Source organism: Protomyctophum parallelum, assembly GCF_964188405.1.
Source record: "Protomyctophum parallelum genome assembly, chromosome: 7".
NCBI lineage: Eukaryota > Metazoa > Chordata > Actinopteri > Myctophiformes > Myctophidae > Protomyctophum > Protomyctophum parallelum.
This window is the reverse complement of record NC_139705.1, coordinates 7,604,643-7,622,579: the sequence shown is the minus strand read 5'-3', so window position 1 is coordinate 7,622,579 and position 17,937 is coordinate 7,604,643. Positions and strand designations below refer to the sequence as shown.

General features: G+C 42.2%; 1 protein-coding gene across 1 annotated transcript; it reads left to right on the top strand.

Annotated features, from left to right (window-relative positions):
- Positions 1–212: 212 nt before the first annotated feature.
- Positions 213–13,229, top strand: tamalin (trafficking regulator and scaffold protein tamalin). Its single transcript, XM_083769043.1, has 8 exons — positions 213–593; positions 2,807–2,859; positions 4,031–4,085; positions 5,911–6,013; positions 8,383–8,476; positions 10,177–10,243; positions 11,123–11,189; positions 12,073–13,229. Exons 1-8 carry the CDS (start codon positions 402–404, stop codon positions 12,561–12,563), a joined length of 1,122 nt encoding a protein of 373 aa, XP_083625169.1. The 5' UTR covers positions 213–401; the 3' UTR covers positions 12,564–13,229.
- The last annotated feature ends 4,708 nt before the right edge of the window (positions 13,230–17,937 follow it).

Sequence of the window (17,937 nt, the reverse complement as noted above, 5' to 3'; positions counted from 1 at the left end):
CATTCCTTTATTGCATAAACATACTTATAAGTATGTTAATACTTTGAAGACAAAATGTAAATATTTATAATTCCAACCGAATGTTGGAATAAAATATTGCACGCACACACACACACACACACACGCACACAAAAACTAAAGGATGCACGTCAACAAACTGCACGCAGGCCCCGCCCCCAGGCTCCTCAGCTCTGAAGTGTTGCCACCACGCTGCCTGGCTGGCTGGCTGCGTGCTTGCTGCTCATTAAGCAACTCACTCACACTGACTGGACACTAGTTGGCAAGACACTGTGACACAAGATCGCGATTCGCGACTCTCCAACAACATTCTGTGACGGTCGCGGCGACAAATACTTTGGATTCCTTTTCTGAGTACCAGGCGTAGGATATCAGGCTCAGGCATGACGTTCCGGAGACTTAAAAAAGTCAACTCCAGCGGTCCAGAGAACCGAGCATCTCACGACAGCGACATTTATTTCCCATCATCAAAATCAGACAGTTGTAGAACTTCGGAACCTTCCAATTCCTCGGAGGTTTACAACCACAAGACTCTGGCTTACTCTGGTGGAACATTACCCAGAAACTTCAAAAATGTAAGTGTTTTAGATTTGCAACCAATCAGAAAATTGAACACTACCTTTTGTGTTAGTAAGTGTGTGTGTGTGTGTGTGTGTGTGTGTGTGTGTGTGCGCGCGCGTGTGCGTGTGCGCGCGCGAGACAACAGGTAGACTTTGTTCAATTTGACCTTTGCAGTCTGGGTCAGCCAATATTGGACTGTGAGAATCCAGGAGATTCTGAAGTTTGATACTTTTATCAGGCTTGCTTTATTATAGCATTGGGTACAGTTTCAGCCATTAAAACAGAAATTGATTGAATGATGGAAATAAGACCCATCTTTAATAATAACCATTCATTATTGAAGTCAACATCTCTGTATGATTGCATGCACTGCCCAGACCCCCCAAGCGGGAGTCTGGGAAACTTTTTAATATAGTAGATTAAGTAAGTTCCTGTGTTCTGGTGAATTTTGGGACTTTGATACCAAATCCAGGAGAAACTCAGGTAAATGACAATGCAGGACTTGCAGGAGTCCTGCAGAAGATGGCGATCCAGGAATGTTGGCAGGCCTGCATATTGTACTGTACAAATATTATGTGTCCATTCATCCAGAGACTTCATTGGACATGTTTCGTTGTCAAATAAACTGAATATCATCACACTAGGCAGTGCCAATGGGGGATGATTATTCACGTCACACTTTGTTTAAAAGATGACCCTTTATGCTCAATTTGACTTGTGCTTCATCCTCACTTAATTCGTGAGTTTATAGTTTAGTAAATCATTCCTGAATTGCATTCTACCCAATGGCATCATCAAGTTCATACAGGGATCTGTACCAGTTCTTAGCCCCTTTCGGGACCCTTGGCCTTGGTTACCTTTTCTTTATTTACGATGTCGATATTCGATAACCGACGTCCTAAATACAGAAAAGGTAACCAAGTGTTCCGAAAGGGGCTAACCAGTGTTTGTCAAACCTGTCATGAGTTGACCCCATCCCCTCTTTGGTTTACAACTTGTTGCAGCACATTTTAGATTTCATTTTACTTTTTGTAAAGGAAGTTGAGGTTGCACAACTCATGGTCACAATGCAAAGAACATTTTATTGAAAGACCAACGTTTCTGCAAACAATATGCCCTCTTCAGGGTATGATGCCATTGTTATCACAATTGGGTCGGTTAAGCAGTTGTATGTTTCCCAGACCATTTTTATGTCCATCTGAAAATGTTTCCCCAAATTTCTAATGCAGTCGTTTAGCTGGCTGTGTTTGTGTGGAAGTGGAATGGCAAAAGGGACAACAAATTATATGGAAGCAAAAATGTAATGTGAAAACCACTTGTGCACGTATGTTCCTGATGCCTCCTGTGCAGCACAATAACATTGGCTGACCTGTTAGTTTGCTGTCGTAGAGACAGGTACAGTTCACAATCTCTCACCCCATCTCTCAATCAGCTGGGGTGAAGCGCTTCAATAGTGCATTGTGTGTTGCAAACTGAAATTCTGCTTAACCACCCCCATTGGTCTCTTGGGGTGTTTGAGAATAAAAGCCCTCATTGAGAAGGACCTGGGACAATTCTGTAAGTGTTGGAAAATAGAGAAAGCAACATTTACTGCCCTGTGAGACTGTAGTACAAAGCAACCTTTCATAGGAGCTGCATTCAAGATCATTGCCTGCCGTTGAACAGGGGTGAATTGATTGTAAGTGATTTAGAGTAGCCCGACCAAATTATTTAAATAGTAAGGTAGGATATGGGTCCCAACCCCTTCAAATGGCTTTGCTCTTTCTCTCAATGAAGTAATTGTAGCTAAGAAGCCCAGCACTAAGCAAAAAGTAAATTTGTTTATGGGTTGGGTTTTAAGGTGTAGGCTACTCGCATGGAAATGTTTCCGATAATTATCAGAGAAGAGAGCCATTCATATTCTGTTGTGTCAAGAAGATTGGCTGTCCCAAACCAGCAGACATGGCTAAATATAGAGGCCTTACATTAACGTCTTTTCCTTATGTCTGTGAGTTGGGGTAAACAGAGAGCTGCCCGACATGCATTTCCAGTTTAGAGCAAATGTGCCACGTGCCACATCACCGGCTTGAAAATACATGATACATACAGTACATACACGTATAGCACTACACTCGATGCATTAAAGTATATATCTACATGTCCGGCCCCCAGGGAATGTTTTGGGGAAACCCGTCGTGAACTGGTGTGTAGTGTGTACTGTAATCCTTATTTTGTTTTGTTTTCACAGGGCGGGGGATTGCAGAAGTGGAAACCCCTGACACAGACCCCAGAACCACAAAGGTACAATCTCACCATCTCGCACTGATTTTGTCTATCTCATACCATAATGTTCATCTTTCCACCATTGTTTTGGTGAATGAAGAAAAACAAAACCTTTTTGAGAGCATCCACACCCCGGTGTCAATTTAAATAAACGTTACCAATCCATAAAGAACTAAATTCTATCGAAGCAAAGGGCCACAAATTTAAAGGCCTCTAGCCTCGGCATCCCTTGACTGAGCAATAATCAAAGTTACTTCAAGGCACTCAGTTAAACAGTAGGCTTCTATATTAATAGTCATTGTTATGTATGATATTCTCAAGGGTTTTCATGAATTTTCATGTCTTCTATTGATGTACTTTCTCAGATGGCTTCTTGACGTCACTCTGTCAAACAGACCCCGTATATATTTTCTTGTTAGTTACGACGCAGAGCCTGCCGGACATAGCCGATCACTTGTTCAGTTGGAGACAACAGACATATATTGTTGAACAATTTGAGATAACGCCTTGCATGGAAGAGAGGATTATAGTGTATGCTGTGAATGTCCGGATGATTTGCTCATTCTGGCTTTGCACCGTGGAAAACAATTAACGTTTTTTGAGTGGTGCAACCACTCCAAGGAACAGCAATGTCCGTGTTGGTTCACCTATGTGACGTTAATGAGCACCAGTATGACTATGAGTACCAGTAGGGGCGCTGTTGTGCCAGAAACAGAGAGAGACAGTGCTGCACTGTTGCCTGCTAATGAGAGAGAGAGAGAGAGAGAGAGGAGGAGGAGAGAGGGGAGTTGCACCACTCAGTTCACACAGGTGTGATTTTTATTTGCACCGCCATGGTTCTGTAATATCTATTTTATTTTTTGGCTTTGCTGCCTTTATTTTATTTCTTCATGAAGGGGACTCGAACATGCAACGCGCTGCCAGGCCAAAGCCCACATGTGGCATGCGCCTGGTCCACTTGGCCAGCGGGTCGCCTGTAATATCCTTCAATTCATACGCAGAATAAATCCCAGATCTGATAATCCTGAAAGGTTTCCTCACCAGAAAAAATATGGAAAATGCACTCAAAAGCTCAGCAATTTATGGTGATGATTGATTACTATGGCCTATGGGAGACATTTGTTCTACCATCACTGCAATCAGAATAGACCAATACAATAATCTCTTATTTGCTTTTTTGTTTTATCAGAAAGGTGGTGGTTCTGGAGAAGAAAGATGATGAGACTTTTGGTTTTGAGATCCAGGTAAGAAGACACACTCTTAAATCTTGGCCCATCATGTTCATATTTACAAATCCAAGTGACCAATGCATATGGATTTGATCTATTAAGTATTTTAATCTGAGGGTGTGCATGTGTCAGTAGGGCAAAAGGTCAAATACTGTATATGTTTTAAATACTGATGGATGTTGTCCCATGACTGTGAAGACAGGGCTGTTAACTCCCAGCATCTATTTTTGAAGCTGTGTTTTTCTCACACGCATTCCCTTGGAATACCTGCTTTTACACTCAAGCTCCTAGGACAGACTCGGCAGACAAATGGTTTTGCACTTTTAACTTAAATAGTGTTTTGTAATGGGTTCCCTCGCCAAAATGTCAATGTTACTGCAGTGTAGATGTATGCAGGAAATAAGGTCTGCAGTTAACAGAAGCCCAAGAGTTTAACATTGTATTCCTTCAACAATTGTATGTGCTTTTTAAAAACTTGTATTGCCTGCGTGGTTCAAAGATTTTCAAAGCTGTTGATTTCTTGTTGAACAAAATTTGTTGATGATTAGTCTAATGTAAGCCCTTCCAAAACCCAATGCAACAATTCCACTGGAAATCGGCAATGGATATTCGGGCAACTTCCGGGATGGCAAAAAAAAAACATCCCCTGTTAAATTTCCCACCCCTCACTCTACTCCTTAATCTCTCTCAGGCACCTTGACACAATATATAATCAATATATAGGATTATAGGATTTAATTGATCTCATTCTTTAAATACCACACTTGATCAGAAGCCTTTTGAAACCTGAAGCAAGTTCATGTAATCACAAAATGGTCACAGTTTTCTCATTCAGAACAAATCTATATAGTTCTATTTGAGGATTAGATTGAGGTTCCTCCCTTCCTGCATGGTTTAGGAAGTGAGATCATCAGGGCAGGAGGACGGATGACTTTGAGTTTCCTGCTTAAATGTCTTAAATTATCCTTTTTGTGAAATCTTAAGAATTATTTACATTTACCTAGCAGATACATATAATCGAAAAGCACACAACATTTTAATACTAATAACTATTATCTCAAGACAGACGGTGTCTTTGTTTTCTCGCTTTTTAAAGATTTTTAGGCAGTTTTAGTTATTAGAAATGTTGACAATCATGTGAGTTGTGACGTTCCGGCCGGGTGCCTAATTTGACAGCATTGGGAAGTTAACTGTGCTGATATGATACTCATGACAAGAGGAAGTCTGCAGGAACCGGGCCTTCCCGATAGACTATGGTTAATGATAAAAGGAAGAACATGTATGTGTGTATCTAACAATGCACATTGGTGACCAAGGAAACACAATATTAGAACTGTCAAATTTACACAAACAAAAATAGATAAGAGGACGAGGAGGCTATTGGTTTATGATGCCACAGGAGAAACGATCCCCTTGCTTTGCATGCATGTTTGCACTAGCAGCCTGCATATGATAATGAACTGATGTTATCAACCTTCCTTCTTCATATCAGAGTGAGCTAACTCACTGTACTGTGTGTGTGGTGTATCATCCCACATTGCACATCCAACAGTGCACATCAATGTGTTATCAGGGTAGCATTCTGGGGCTGTAGTTCCTCAATTGTCAGCATCTTTAGAATTTTACTTTACTTACATTTTCTTATTGACATCTTGCTGCATCTTATTTTTGTAAAGCACTGTGTAACCTGGCTTCAAATAGCGCTTTATAAAGTTTCTTATTAAAAGAATATGATGTGATACTCTGCTATATAAAAGGGAAATATAGCTCATGGAATGTTTTCTCTTTTCCAGACATTAAGTCTCTTTTTTTTCCAATATGTTTCCCCTTTTCCATCCAGACATATGGATTGCATCACCAGGACCAGAACTCAGTAGAGATGTGCACTTTTGTGTGCAAGGTGCATGATGACAGCCCTGCACAGCTAGCAGGACTAAAAATTGGTAAGTGATAGATTATAATCATGTTTAGTTTTGATTGGTTGAATTCTTTATTAACAGTTTCCATGGACAAGCACAGGGAAGTACAGTACAATACAAGGGCTGCTAAAAGGATGAATCCTAGTGCCCACTGATAGGCTACTGTATAAGAGTTGTTTATTTCCCTCATATGTACTGTAACTATACATGAAATAGCCTTTTGGAAGTCCTTAAAATACACACCAGGGGGAAAGGAGAAGTTTTGAAACAGGGTTTTCCTTTACGTCAGTCAGTCTGCTGTTTAAGGAAGTACACACATGACTCTGTGTACTTATTTTCCAGTCAGTGTACTCTTACACAGGATGCATCATGATGACTGTGCCATATCTAGTGCTGTATAAATCCTCAGTGTTAATGTAACACTTAAGCATACACTCTGCTTAGCATTTTGGGGTGCATACTTAGTTTAGACTAGTCATTGGTTAGACATAAGGGTTGGGAGAGGGTTAAGGTTAGGTTTAGGTGTGCTGCCCCGTGGGAGGTTAGGGTTAGGGTGAGGGTTTAGAAACCAGGTCACATGTTCAGAGGGGGAGGTGGGGCTGGGGGGATAGCGTGTACCTCCACATGCGCTCTGTGCCCCTAGTGAGACCCTTCACTGTCAGCTGAAAAGAAGATGGTGGCTTGACGGCCCGGGTATCGGAGGAGACCCGAGGCTATCTTCACCCTCTCAATGGCTTACCCCTGAGATCTCTGTTATTGAAAACTTTCAATAAAAATAGAATAGAAATAGATAAACATAGTGTAGAAACATAGTATGCAGACCACAACAGGATTATCCTTGGTTCTCCTTGCCATGCATTAGGATTCTGTAAACTCACAGTGCTTTACCTCATCAAAGAAACGGTCTACGCACCCATTAAAAAAAGGCAGAAAATAAAAAATATATATACTCGCCTAGAAATATTACTACGGTAGTAACCCTAAAGGAAATCTGATATATGTTTAATAATGGATTGTCCCTCCCCCTTGCGCTTGAAGTATAGGATAATTATAATTTAATTCAAATTGATCTATTAAATCAATTGAGTTTGATTAACTTTTGCAGGCCTAGTTTACGTTATACTTTATTGATCGCCGTGGGGAAATTGTTCCCCTGCCTGTGCCTGGGGGGACCACCAGTACCTTGCTCAAGGGCACTGATAGGTTTATGTGCCTAACATGCATTTATTTTGGTGTTGTGGGTAAACTGGCGTGAATATGGGGAGAACATGCAAACACTACACAGAATGTCCCCAGTCCGGATTGAATTAATATGATGTTTACCACTGAGCCACCTTACTGTTTGGCGGGTCGCTGCCCTGTTCAAAGACACTTGAACAAATAATTATTGAGGAGGGTTTTTGACAGGGCCTCAACAAACCTTTAGACTTGCAGTTAATGAGTCATAAAGGGAAGGCGAGTTTGAAGATGGGTCGCTTATTATGTCGCATTGAGTTTCACTTCCTACTTTTACTTTCCGCTCCCTTTGTCATGCTGGCCTGAACCAGATTAATTCATCTCACGCGGGAGAATGGGGCGGTGCTTTTTTTTAAAGGGATTAAATACTTTTGTATACTGTGCTTTATAGTCTCACAGTTTACCAGCCATTAAACATGAGAGTTCCTACACCATCCAAAACCAATTCGGTATGGTTCTCGGTAGAGGCTCATCTCAGTGTGATTATAATAGAAATAACAGATGTGAGTCAGATGTGGACAGAAATAGAACAGAGGGGTCCATGGTATCGTCAACTTCAGATGTTGATGGAGAATGTAAAGCAGCACCGTGATCAAGCATCACGGCTTATTCTGAAGGATATGATTGTGTTTTTACAACATGTGTGCAACATACTGTATGAGCCGAAGGAACTAAAGGAAGAAATGCTCCGATTGATTCACAAACCATTAACCACCTTAAACCCATGTATACCTTGTTGACTGAGGTCCACCAGGGCTTTAAAACCCATTTTGACCTGAGATCAGATTCTAAAAATGTCTTCTACATCCTGACAGTTTTCAGAAAAAGCTATGTTTCTATGCCTCTGTTTTTCCCTCTACACCAAATCTCTCAGGTGAAAAGGGCCTACTTGCAAGACTACCTTACAGGTACCTACAAGGGTACCTGTAAGGGTACCTACACAATATATCTACAAGGGGACTACCCTTGTAGATATGCTGTTTTCGTCGAATGTGTGCCTATTATGAAATACCCAGAACGGGGACACTAAGGCTCATGTGGTTAACCGATATGGGATGGAAAACGGCTTTCGTTGGCTACTACTGAGTGAAACGAAGCCACGATGGAAGGCTGTACATCTGCTGTCTATTTAACACATGTGGTGTTTGCGTGCACAGGGGACACCATCGCAAGTGTCAACGAGGCCACAGTGGAGGGGTTTCGGCACAAAGACATTGTTCAGCTCATCAGGGCCTGTGGCAGTACAATACGGTAAGAAACGTGCACATTTGGAACAAAGCGCTTGTGGATGGTTGGGAAAAAAACATGGAAAGATTGTGATAACAGAATCATTAAAAAGACACTATCACGCTTTTGATGTGTGTTTAGTTCATTCTCTGTGTGTGTGTGTGTGTGTTTGTGATAACAGAATCATTAAAAAGACACTATCACGCTTTTGATGCGGTTAATTCTGTCTGTGTGTGTGTGTGTGTGTGTGTGTGTGTGTGTTCCTAAATCTATACAAAATGGATGTAGGAATGTGTTAGGGGTATTCACTGTTTATCCTGCAGGAGTAGGCCCTAATCTCCTATTCATTTGAAGTTGTCAAAGCTGATTACATTTAGGAACCTACCACACATTTCAATCCATCGTGTGTGTGTGTGTGTGTGTGTGTGTGTGTGTGTGTGTGTGTGTGTGTGTGTGTGTGTGTGTGTGTGTGTGTGTGTGTGTGTGTGTGTGTGTGTGTGTGTGTGTGTGTGTGTGTGTGTGTGTGTGTGTGTGTGTGTGTGTGTGTGTGTGTGTGTGTGTGTGTGTGTGTGTGTGTGTGTGTGTGTGTGTGTGTGTGTGTGAGACACATAGGATTCACCATTATCTAAAGGATCTGGGGTTTGGCCCATGTTGGACCATCTTGTCTTGCATGTCTGAAATGTTTTCCACTGTCTTGAGGTTTCCTAGTTGTCTTTCAGCTACGGTTGCGTAACAAAGCCTTTCATTCTTTCGAAAAAGCCAAGCAAACAAAAGTTTGTTTTCATATATGTACAATACAAAGCCACGTTTTCCTCTTCACATGATGTTAATATTGTATATTTCATGGTGACCATATCCAATATTTGACAGCATTTTAATTGGTTATTAAACATTTTCAGTTCATTAGTTTTAAATTGATTGATACATTTTATTCTCATGTACATAGTTAGTTCCCCACATCTCTAATGTCAACGTATGCTTCCAGTTTCTGCTTTGTGGCTGAACTGAAAGGTATACCAGATCATTTGCTTTGTTCAAAGCCCATCATTTAACTTATTTGACCATCAAAAGCTTTGACTATAATTTATGGCATCTATGTATCCCAACTGCAAGTGTAGAATATTGTTCACAGTACCAGAGTTTGCACAAATAGTGTGCACATAAGCCACATAGGGTGTTTACGTAATTGCAACCACATTTCCCCCTCACACCGACTCATTCTCAGACGTAACACTTATGCTTGTAAAAGATCAAAAGGGCAATTAGTGAGGCCCGTTCATAAGCTTTGAATGCTACTGCTTTAACAGTGAGGTTAACCGCATCACAGTACCACTATGTGCATCCTTTTACAGCTGAGCTGACATCAAATTATTCCCACCACCACTTTTACAAGTACTGCGTAAACGGGGATATTAAGTTCAAGTGAAAACGAGCTCTATAAAAACAGGGCAAATGTTCAGTCATGTGATTTTAAAAGAGAATTCTCAAGTGTCAGAGTGGAAATAGTATATGTCCTTTATCCCCCCCCTTCACTTGTAAACCCTTGAGACCAGACCCATTCCCGTCTGGGTTTCATGAAAAGAACCCTTCATATGGTTACTCTAGATTCCTCAGCCCTCTTAATTGCCATATGTTGTGTGTTTTATTACTACTTCCTGTAATGCTTATTCTTATTAATTCTACTGCTTTCTGCTGCCCCCCCCCCCCCCCCCCCCCGTTTTTAGGCTGGAGACGGTTTACAGCGACTCCATCCGAAAAGAGGAGCTAGAAGCACGGCTGCAGTATCTGAAGGTAAACGACTTCCTCAAACCTGCACCACCATCACACCACACTGGAGTGGAACACTGTTTTTACGGCCAGTTCTCTCTGGGTCGACGTAGATGTGTTGTCCTGCAGCCTCACACAGGCCAGACAGAGAGTATACAGAGGTCTATACCACCATGGTGCTTGCCACATATAGACGGCATTCCCCCTCTCTCCACCTGTTTCCCCAAACTGCACCACCTGTTGCATGCGCTGTATCTCTCCAGCATGCAACACTGATGGCTGTGTGTGCTTGGGAGGACAAAAACGGCACATTCTTGCACATGGCTGTTAAAAAGCACTTGGTAGAGTGCCCCTCCCCTCCCCTCCCCAGTCCTCCCCAAGATTACAGCAGCTGTCTCCAGCATAATCCATAATGGCCTTGTGTCTGGAAGTACATACTGCTGGCAACGTACTGTATTTGGATTGCACTAAAGGACATAGTGCCTGAAAAAATTGAAAGACGCAGTGCCATGATTTTGGTACTCTTTAAAAAAAAAAATCTTTCATAAGAAGTTGGCATTACCTACAGTATTATTTGGACCGTCTTTGTTTAAGATGTGTGAGGATGTTATGTCTTGCCTGTGTATTTTTGCTTTCACATTGTAAGATGAGGCTTCTCTGTTAAATGAACTGTTGGATGTGTCCACAGAAATAGAGGTTTTTAAGACTTAAATATCCAGTTTTTTGAAAAGAAAAAAATCTATAATGGTAATACCCATTATCAAGGAAATAGGCGTGTGGCACGCCAACTTTAACTAATATACATTCTGTTAGTAGGTGATGCCACTCAAAGCAATTAACTTGCGGTTTATAGTGGATTTCCTTCTGCGATCATTTCAAAATGTGTCTTTGTTTTGTTTCCAGCAAACCCTGACTGAAAAGTGGGACGAATACAGATCGTTGATGATGCAGGAGCAGAGACTGGTTCATGGTACGTCATGTGGTTTTAAATCTGTTTGAACTCACCGGAGAAGATCAAGATCCCACCATTCTTGAAGGGCAGTGGTGTAATGGTGTTTTTCTTTTTCTTTTTTCGGTGGTACGGCATTTTAATGAGTCCCCCGCACGCGCATGTACGTCACGTGCGATAGCCTAGTAGTGTATGAGCGTTTTAGACACAGTTAAAACTGTTGTTATGCAAAGTAGCAATTTGATTTGGCTACTTGACACGTCGTGAATCAAGTGGGCCGTGCTCACCGCCAGTAAACCCGTTATGCAAGTAACCCACTTACCCACTGTCTGGGTAGCCTACATGGTGCGTCTTCTATTGTATCTAGGCCCTATAGATACAATAGATTAATAGAAGACCCACCTAGATTCTAGGGGGATGTGTTCTAGTGTGCACGCGCGTTCACCATACCGTGCCGTACCTGCACATGCACGTATTATTTTCTCCGTGCAACGAGCATGACACCACTGTTGAAAGGGATGAACCTTTGTAATCAATTCTACTTTGCACATCGTTGGTGTAGAATCTATTGTATCTCCATATAATATTTCTTTCATAAATTAATGCTCTGTCCTGTAAAAGTAGTGAAAATGGCAGATTTAGGAGCTTGTACGTTGGCTATTTTGAAAATTGAAAATGATTTTTTATGTAAATATAATAATTTATAAATATTTAACCAATAAAGTGTTAGCGACCTTCTGAGCAATAATAACCACATTGGTTCTACTGGAGTACAGTTTACAACGACGGCGACAATATCCATGATTCCATGCCATTAAGATAATTTGCACTTTGCATGCATGCATTGCTGCATACAGCTGTGATCACTAGCCATCAATAACATTATAATATTTCTGTCCGGCAGGCATAGTAATGAGTGACGCTTCAGTGTATGAGTCCCTGGAGTCGGCGGGAGTGTACGGCAGCCTGGGCGCCCCCAGCCCTGCTGCTCTGAGAGCCATCCGCGGCACCGGCAGCACCAGCAGCAGCGTCAGCTACCTCAGCACGGCCACAGAGGACGACCCGCTCTACCAGACCTGCCTGTACCAAGGAGAGCGCAACGTGGACCTGGAGGGCGTCGACACGGAGCAGCCGAAAGAGCAACCACCGCCAGTGCAGAGGAAGCAGCGTCTACGACCAGCCAGCGAGCTCTTCATGACGGCCAAGACCCACTTGACTCGCAGCGCCAGCACACGTAGCTACTTGAGGGGGCCTTCATCGTCGGCCCCGGGAGAGAAGCAAGGAGGCTTTGGCTCGCTTCCGAGGAAACCCAAACCGAAAAGCTTCCGGAGGCAACTACTCAAATTCATCCCTGGTTTGAACCGACCACTGGAAGAGGAGGAGAGCAAACTCTGATGACCAGGGTTGCACTGAACGGACCAAAAGACTTCAAGGTTACCAATGACTGTCCGATTAACCCCCAAAGAATACAGTATAAGCAGTACCAAAGACCGATGAGAATGAGACCAAAACGCACAGCAAAATCCGGAGTGTTGATTGAATTCAGAATACTCTGAAATTGTACTCTCCGAGTTCAATCAGCCTCTTCAGTTTAGTCAACACTCTGGATTTTTGCTTACTGTGTAGCAGCACAGTTGCACCTCGCCATGTTGAAGTGCCTAGATGTAACTAGACAAACTCTGGCTGCATTCTTTTGTTTGCATTGATTTAACATGCTTAACTATGTTTATTGCATAGCATCTTTGTGTTGTTGTTTAAGTTATTTATTTATTTTAACATCTCTGATTTGTGTACAGAATGAACGATTTCTTTTTCCTTTTTTGTTTTTTTTTACTGCATGAGCCAAGCTTTATTTTGACAATTGAATAAAATACACCCATGGTGAATGTCCAAGACACCATGGCATTTTGTAAGCAACTAAATCATCTGGCACTCTTTTGTACTTGGGATGATTGAAATAAACTCTTGTTTTGTCTTGCCAAAGTTACCACCCCTAAAAATAAATATGGCATTTCTGATAACATTAGCTTATTTTCTGCAGAATATGCAAGAATAGCGGTATGTTCCAAAGGCTTCAGCTGTTTTTGTGTACAACCACACCACCACCACCAGACTGCAAACCCTGTACAAAATCTGTTAGTAATTTCCACACTGAGTATGTATCTTTTTCTCTCCACACTGAGTATGTATCTTTTTCTCCTTAACTAAAACCAGTGCTAGCTTGTATGCTATTTCATAACACTTGGTCCCTGCCAAAACCTCGGAGGATAGTGTCAGGTTGTGGATGTTTCAGAGGCTTTCATAAACTGAGCATCCAAAATGGTTTGCTGCTGAAATTGAGTCTGACACAGTTTATTGTCAAAAGAATGTTGAGGAATGTGCAGAGAAAGGCATGACCCGAAATTCCAAACACAACCGCCTCCTTTCAGTTCTTGCAGGCGAAACGCTTGCTCCCTCAAGCTCGACGCTCCCATATATATTCCCATGGTGGGTTCTGTTGGCCAAGAGGGTGGCAGGGGGGGTGCGTGGGTGGGCTGATGCTTTAGTGTCTTTTCATTCCACGGTCACAGCTGACCCGTGAGGTCATGACGGTCACTCTCTCTGCTTCTGTGTCCGTGTCGGCATCCCTTTTGTCCACTGCCCGTCATTCACAGTTGCGTCAAGAGTGCTGGTGAGGGTGAGCGATGGCATTATGCCATGTGTTCCAGTGAGGCATATTTCAGACCTACTTTCCCTATTGGGGGTCAGAAGGACAGGGGGGGTTGCCTTGGAAGCTGACGTAGAAGATCATTCTGCACGTTGGCCTGCGCTCATGGCAAAGTCTGAGGGCAACAATTAGATGATAGTGGCGACGTAAAAACAAAGCGTGAAAGAGCCATTTAATGAATGGCTAAATGATGGAGCACACAGTTGATGCAATTAACACAGTGGGAGGTCAAATAGGGGGTTGCCAGCTAAATTACAATTGTTTGGACATCACCCCACTGTTAAAACACCACTGTTGATTCAAAGCCTAAGTGGTGAATTTGTTTTGTTTGCATACCAGTGAGTTTGGGCCTAGCCAGTCGGGGTTCATTTAGCTTGTTTTTATTTATTTCCCATATAGTAAGGTATACATGGAAACTATTATACATATATTCTGTATATTAGTAATACCCTACTGTTACATATGTGCCTTGTTGCAATGGGTGTACAGATATTTGTGGCTCCTGCTGGAAATGTCCTTTAACAGTCTTGTCAGTTATGACATATGAGACCTCTGAGAGGAGGAAGTGGACACAGTTGTGCCACTGTGGCCGAGGAAGTCCAGACCAAACTGCTTTCTCAAGCCTGATCACGTCACGCTTTGTGTCTGTGCCTCCGGTCAAATAAATGGATCTGTGTTCAGAATGGGCAGATGTTTGCTTCACTATGGCCTGTGTGTAACACGAGGAAACAGTAGGAGAGTGGTCTACATTGAGCTATAAAGCCTGATTTATATTTTATCGCACAACGGTGTCGCGCCCAGCTGTACAAGCTCACAACGCATTAAATGGCTTTACTGTGCATGGTAAATACACACATCGATTGCAGATCGGTACCGGTGTTTAACACACATCCTTGCAGAACAAGTAAAGCTTTTTATTTCACATATAGGAAATAGGAATATACCGTATTATAATACAGATATGGTTGGCTGGTACGACAAGTGTCATGGAGTCTTGGTGATTGTGTTTGTGTTCATGCAATAACTCCATTAGTTTGCTGCAGGAGAATGTGTGTGTCGTGTGTGTGTGTGTGTGTGCGTGCGTACGTGCGTGTTTGTGTATCACAAGCTACTCAAAAAAATATTTAGCAACTTTTTCAGTATGGTGATTTTATTAAATGATTTTGAAGGTGAATATGTTTGACAATACAGTTGCGTCTGGGTAGCTCAGTCGGTAGGGCTCTTGCCTTTGGGCCACAAGTTCATGGGTTCGATCCTGGGCACCGCCAACTCATCATATGAGTAAGCATGGCTTGGGTGCAGCAAGTCGTGCAATAAGTACTGGGAGCTGAGCATCCATCTCCAAGGGGTCTACCCGCGCATTGTAGCGGGGACAGACCATAGAGGGACAGACTCATGTCACGTGTGTTACTGGCTGATACTGACAATAAGCAACTCCTGACCTACTTATTGTTTGACAAGAAATTGTTCCCCTGCAAAGTCTGCCTGCTGAGAAATTAACATCCTGTTGAGTTACTATGGCAACACATCCCATTCATCATCAGCTCTTAATAGCTAACTCAAGTTACAAATGTATCCACCTGGAAAACCAAATATCTGCAGCTCATCCAAATCAACCTCTCCTCAAGCAAACACATGCATTCACGCGCGCGCACACACACACACACACACACACACACACACACACACACACACACACACACACACACACATCATTCATCAGGATTTGTGAGACCTGTGGTCAATATACGGATGTGTAGTGTACAGCTGGTGTTAGTGTGTGCAACGGTCTTTCAGTCCAGTTCCTTTTTTTCAATGTGGCGTTATAATGTTTGCGCAGGCAAATGTGAGATAAGTAACCACCTGTCAACGGTCTCTCCCCCCCGCCCCCCACCCCTCCCCCCTACATCTCTCTCTCGTGTTTTCTTCATGTCTTTGAGCACTTGGAAGAGAAAGCATTATTTTGCATCTGTTGAAATACTTGAGGAAAAAGGTATTCTGCTCCACTATCACACCTAGAGGTCACTTACTCAAATGGGAGATGATGGGACTGTTATATAACACTTAAGTTGACTCACCAAGCAGTTGTCAGACTGAAGCCAGCGTGTCTGTGCAGTAAATCGACAACAAAAGCGAAAGTCTTCAGAAACAATAGCAGGAAATGACATAAGCCAATATCTTTGTACTCACTCTGGACTCGATCTCGAAGGTTTTTCCACATTACAGTAACTGAATGTGGAACTTTCTTTGGCCTCAGCAAGCATATTCATCCTTACAATCACGCATACTGTACAGTGCAGACCCATCAGCATCTCAGAAAGTATACGCTCACTCATCATACATTTGGCTGTAATCTATGCTTATGGCAGAAGAAAGAAAACAGTGACCATTACCTCTTCCTGTCTCCAGCCAGCGGAAGTGGTAAAGATCAGCCTGTTCTGAACATCAGACTTTTGTTTTTTTCAGGGGTTGTTGAACAAATAACATGCGCATGCTCAACATTTCTGTATAGTGTTATTCATGATGAAAATTACATTTCTGTAAAGTAGAGTAGAGTGCAGGGCATTATACTAACTTCCCATCAAGTAGGCCTACATCAGCCTGGCAGGCAGACGCTCACACATGGGCAGGTTATGGAAACAGAGAGAGTCTAGGCTTGAGCGAGGAATTCTGTGAGCTGCAACCCAGTCCTGTGTTTGTCCACGAGGATAAAGGATGTTGACTCACCAGGGTTTTCCAAGAGCTAGCTCCCGGAAAGCAGGCAGGACAGAGAGCAGCTAGATACTTAACTGTACTACTGTGTTCCCAGAAAATGTGCCAGTGTTCTCAGGAAGACAACATTGTGCCCCAGTGGATTGTTATAGCAAGGCAAGACCTTACTATAATCTAAGTTGAATATATAGGGTTGAAGTTTGTTTAAATCCCTATTGGTTCAAAGCATAAACTTGCCCATGGGAGAAATTGATCAGTAATATACTATTATAAATATACTATTTTGTATAAGTGTAGTAGCACTGCCCCATTAAGGGGTGAGGCCAGGTTTGAGGCCTCATGTTTGTTGGGGACCTGGAGGCATGAGGTGTACAGCCTATAATTAGTACTTAACCTCAAACAAATGTTGATGCTTCGATAATTCATTTAGATTACGTGCGGATATGTTTTAATTAGTGACATTTAATACAGTAGCCTATTCCATTTACAGAATTCAGCAGGTGTGATGTTTTGAGAGGGGGAGCTGGGACGCTGCCGGAGTCAGTAAAGGGTGGGTTTTAAGAGGGTTTTTGACATGGGGACAATGTTAGTCAACTGGTAGCCTAATTTATCCTCTGTACTTCCAGAGCCTCCATGGTCCTTTCCTGGTTTCATTCAGTGAGTAACGGTATATTGACTGGGAAGGTTATGGTATTTTGTTCTATTTGAGTCATTTTGCTATACAATGAATTTGTATTGAGGGGTAACCAGATGTATTATGTGATCTATTGTAGGAGGACAACCTTTCACTGTTTTTCCCACCGTGCCATATTGTATTTGAGACTGGGTTTTACCAGATTGCAAATACATCAAATCAAAACATTACACATAACGTAAATAAAGTAATCACACCAAACAAAAGCCAAAATATGTACTTAATGAATGATCTCTCTATATCACCTGCCCTTGGGCTCAGTCCCACTTTTACGATCATGATTTCCCTGCTATAATTACCCCTCTTCCCTTCTGTATTTTAACTTGAATATATATTTTTATAACACTTTTGTTACATCAGCCTCTGATTCTGTTAATCCTGAACCTGTACCACATTGCGTAATTGACCGTAGCTTGTTCAGTGTCTGTACAGCATTTGTGAGGGTGGTGTAGTCATTTCATAATAATATTATGAAGTCACCTGAGCTTAAACGGTGGCGGAGTATTGGAAGACAATGAGAATTTTGTATTTGATCAACACTTGAATTGACTAAATAGATGGACATGACTGTCATCGAGGAACGGCCCCTGCAAATAAAATGGTAGTCCCCCTGGGATTCACCAACTGTGGGAGGGAGTTGGACCCACTGTTTTGGA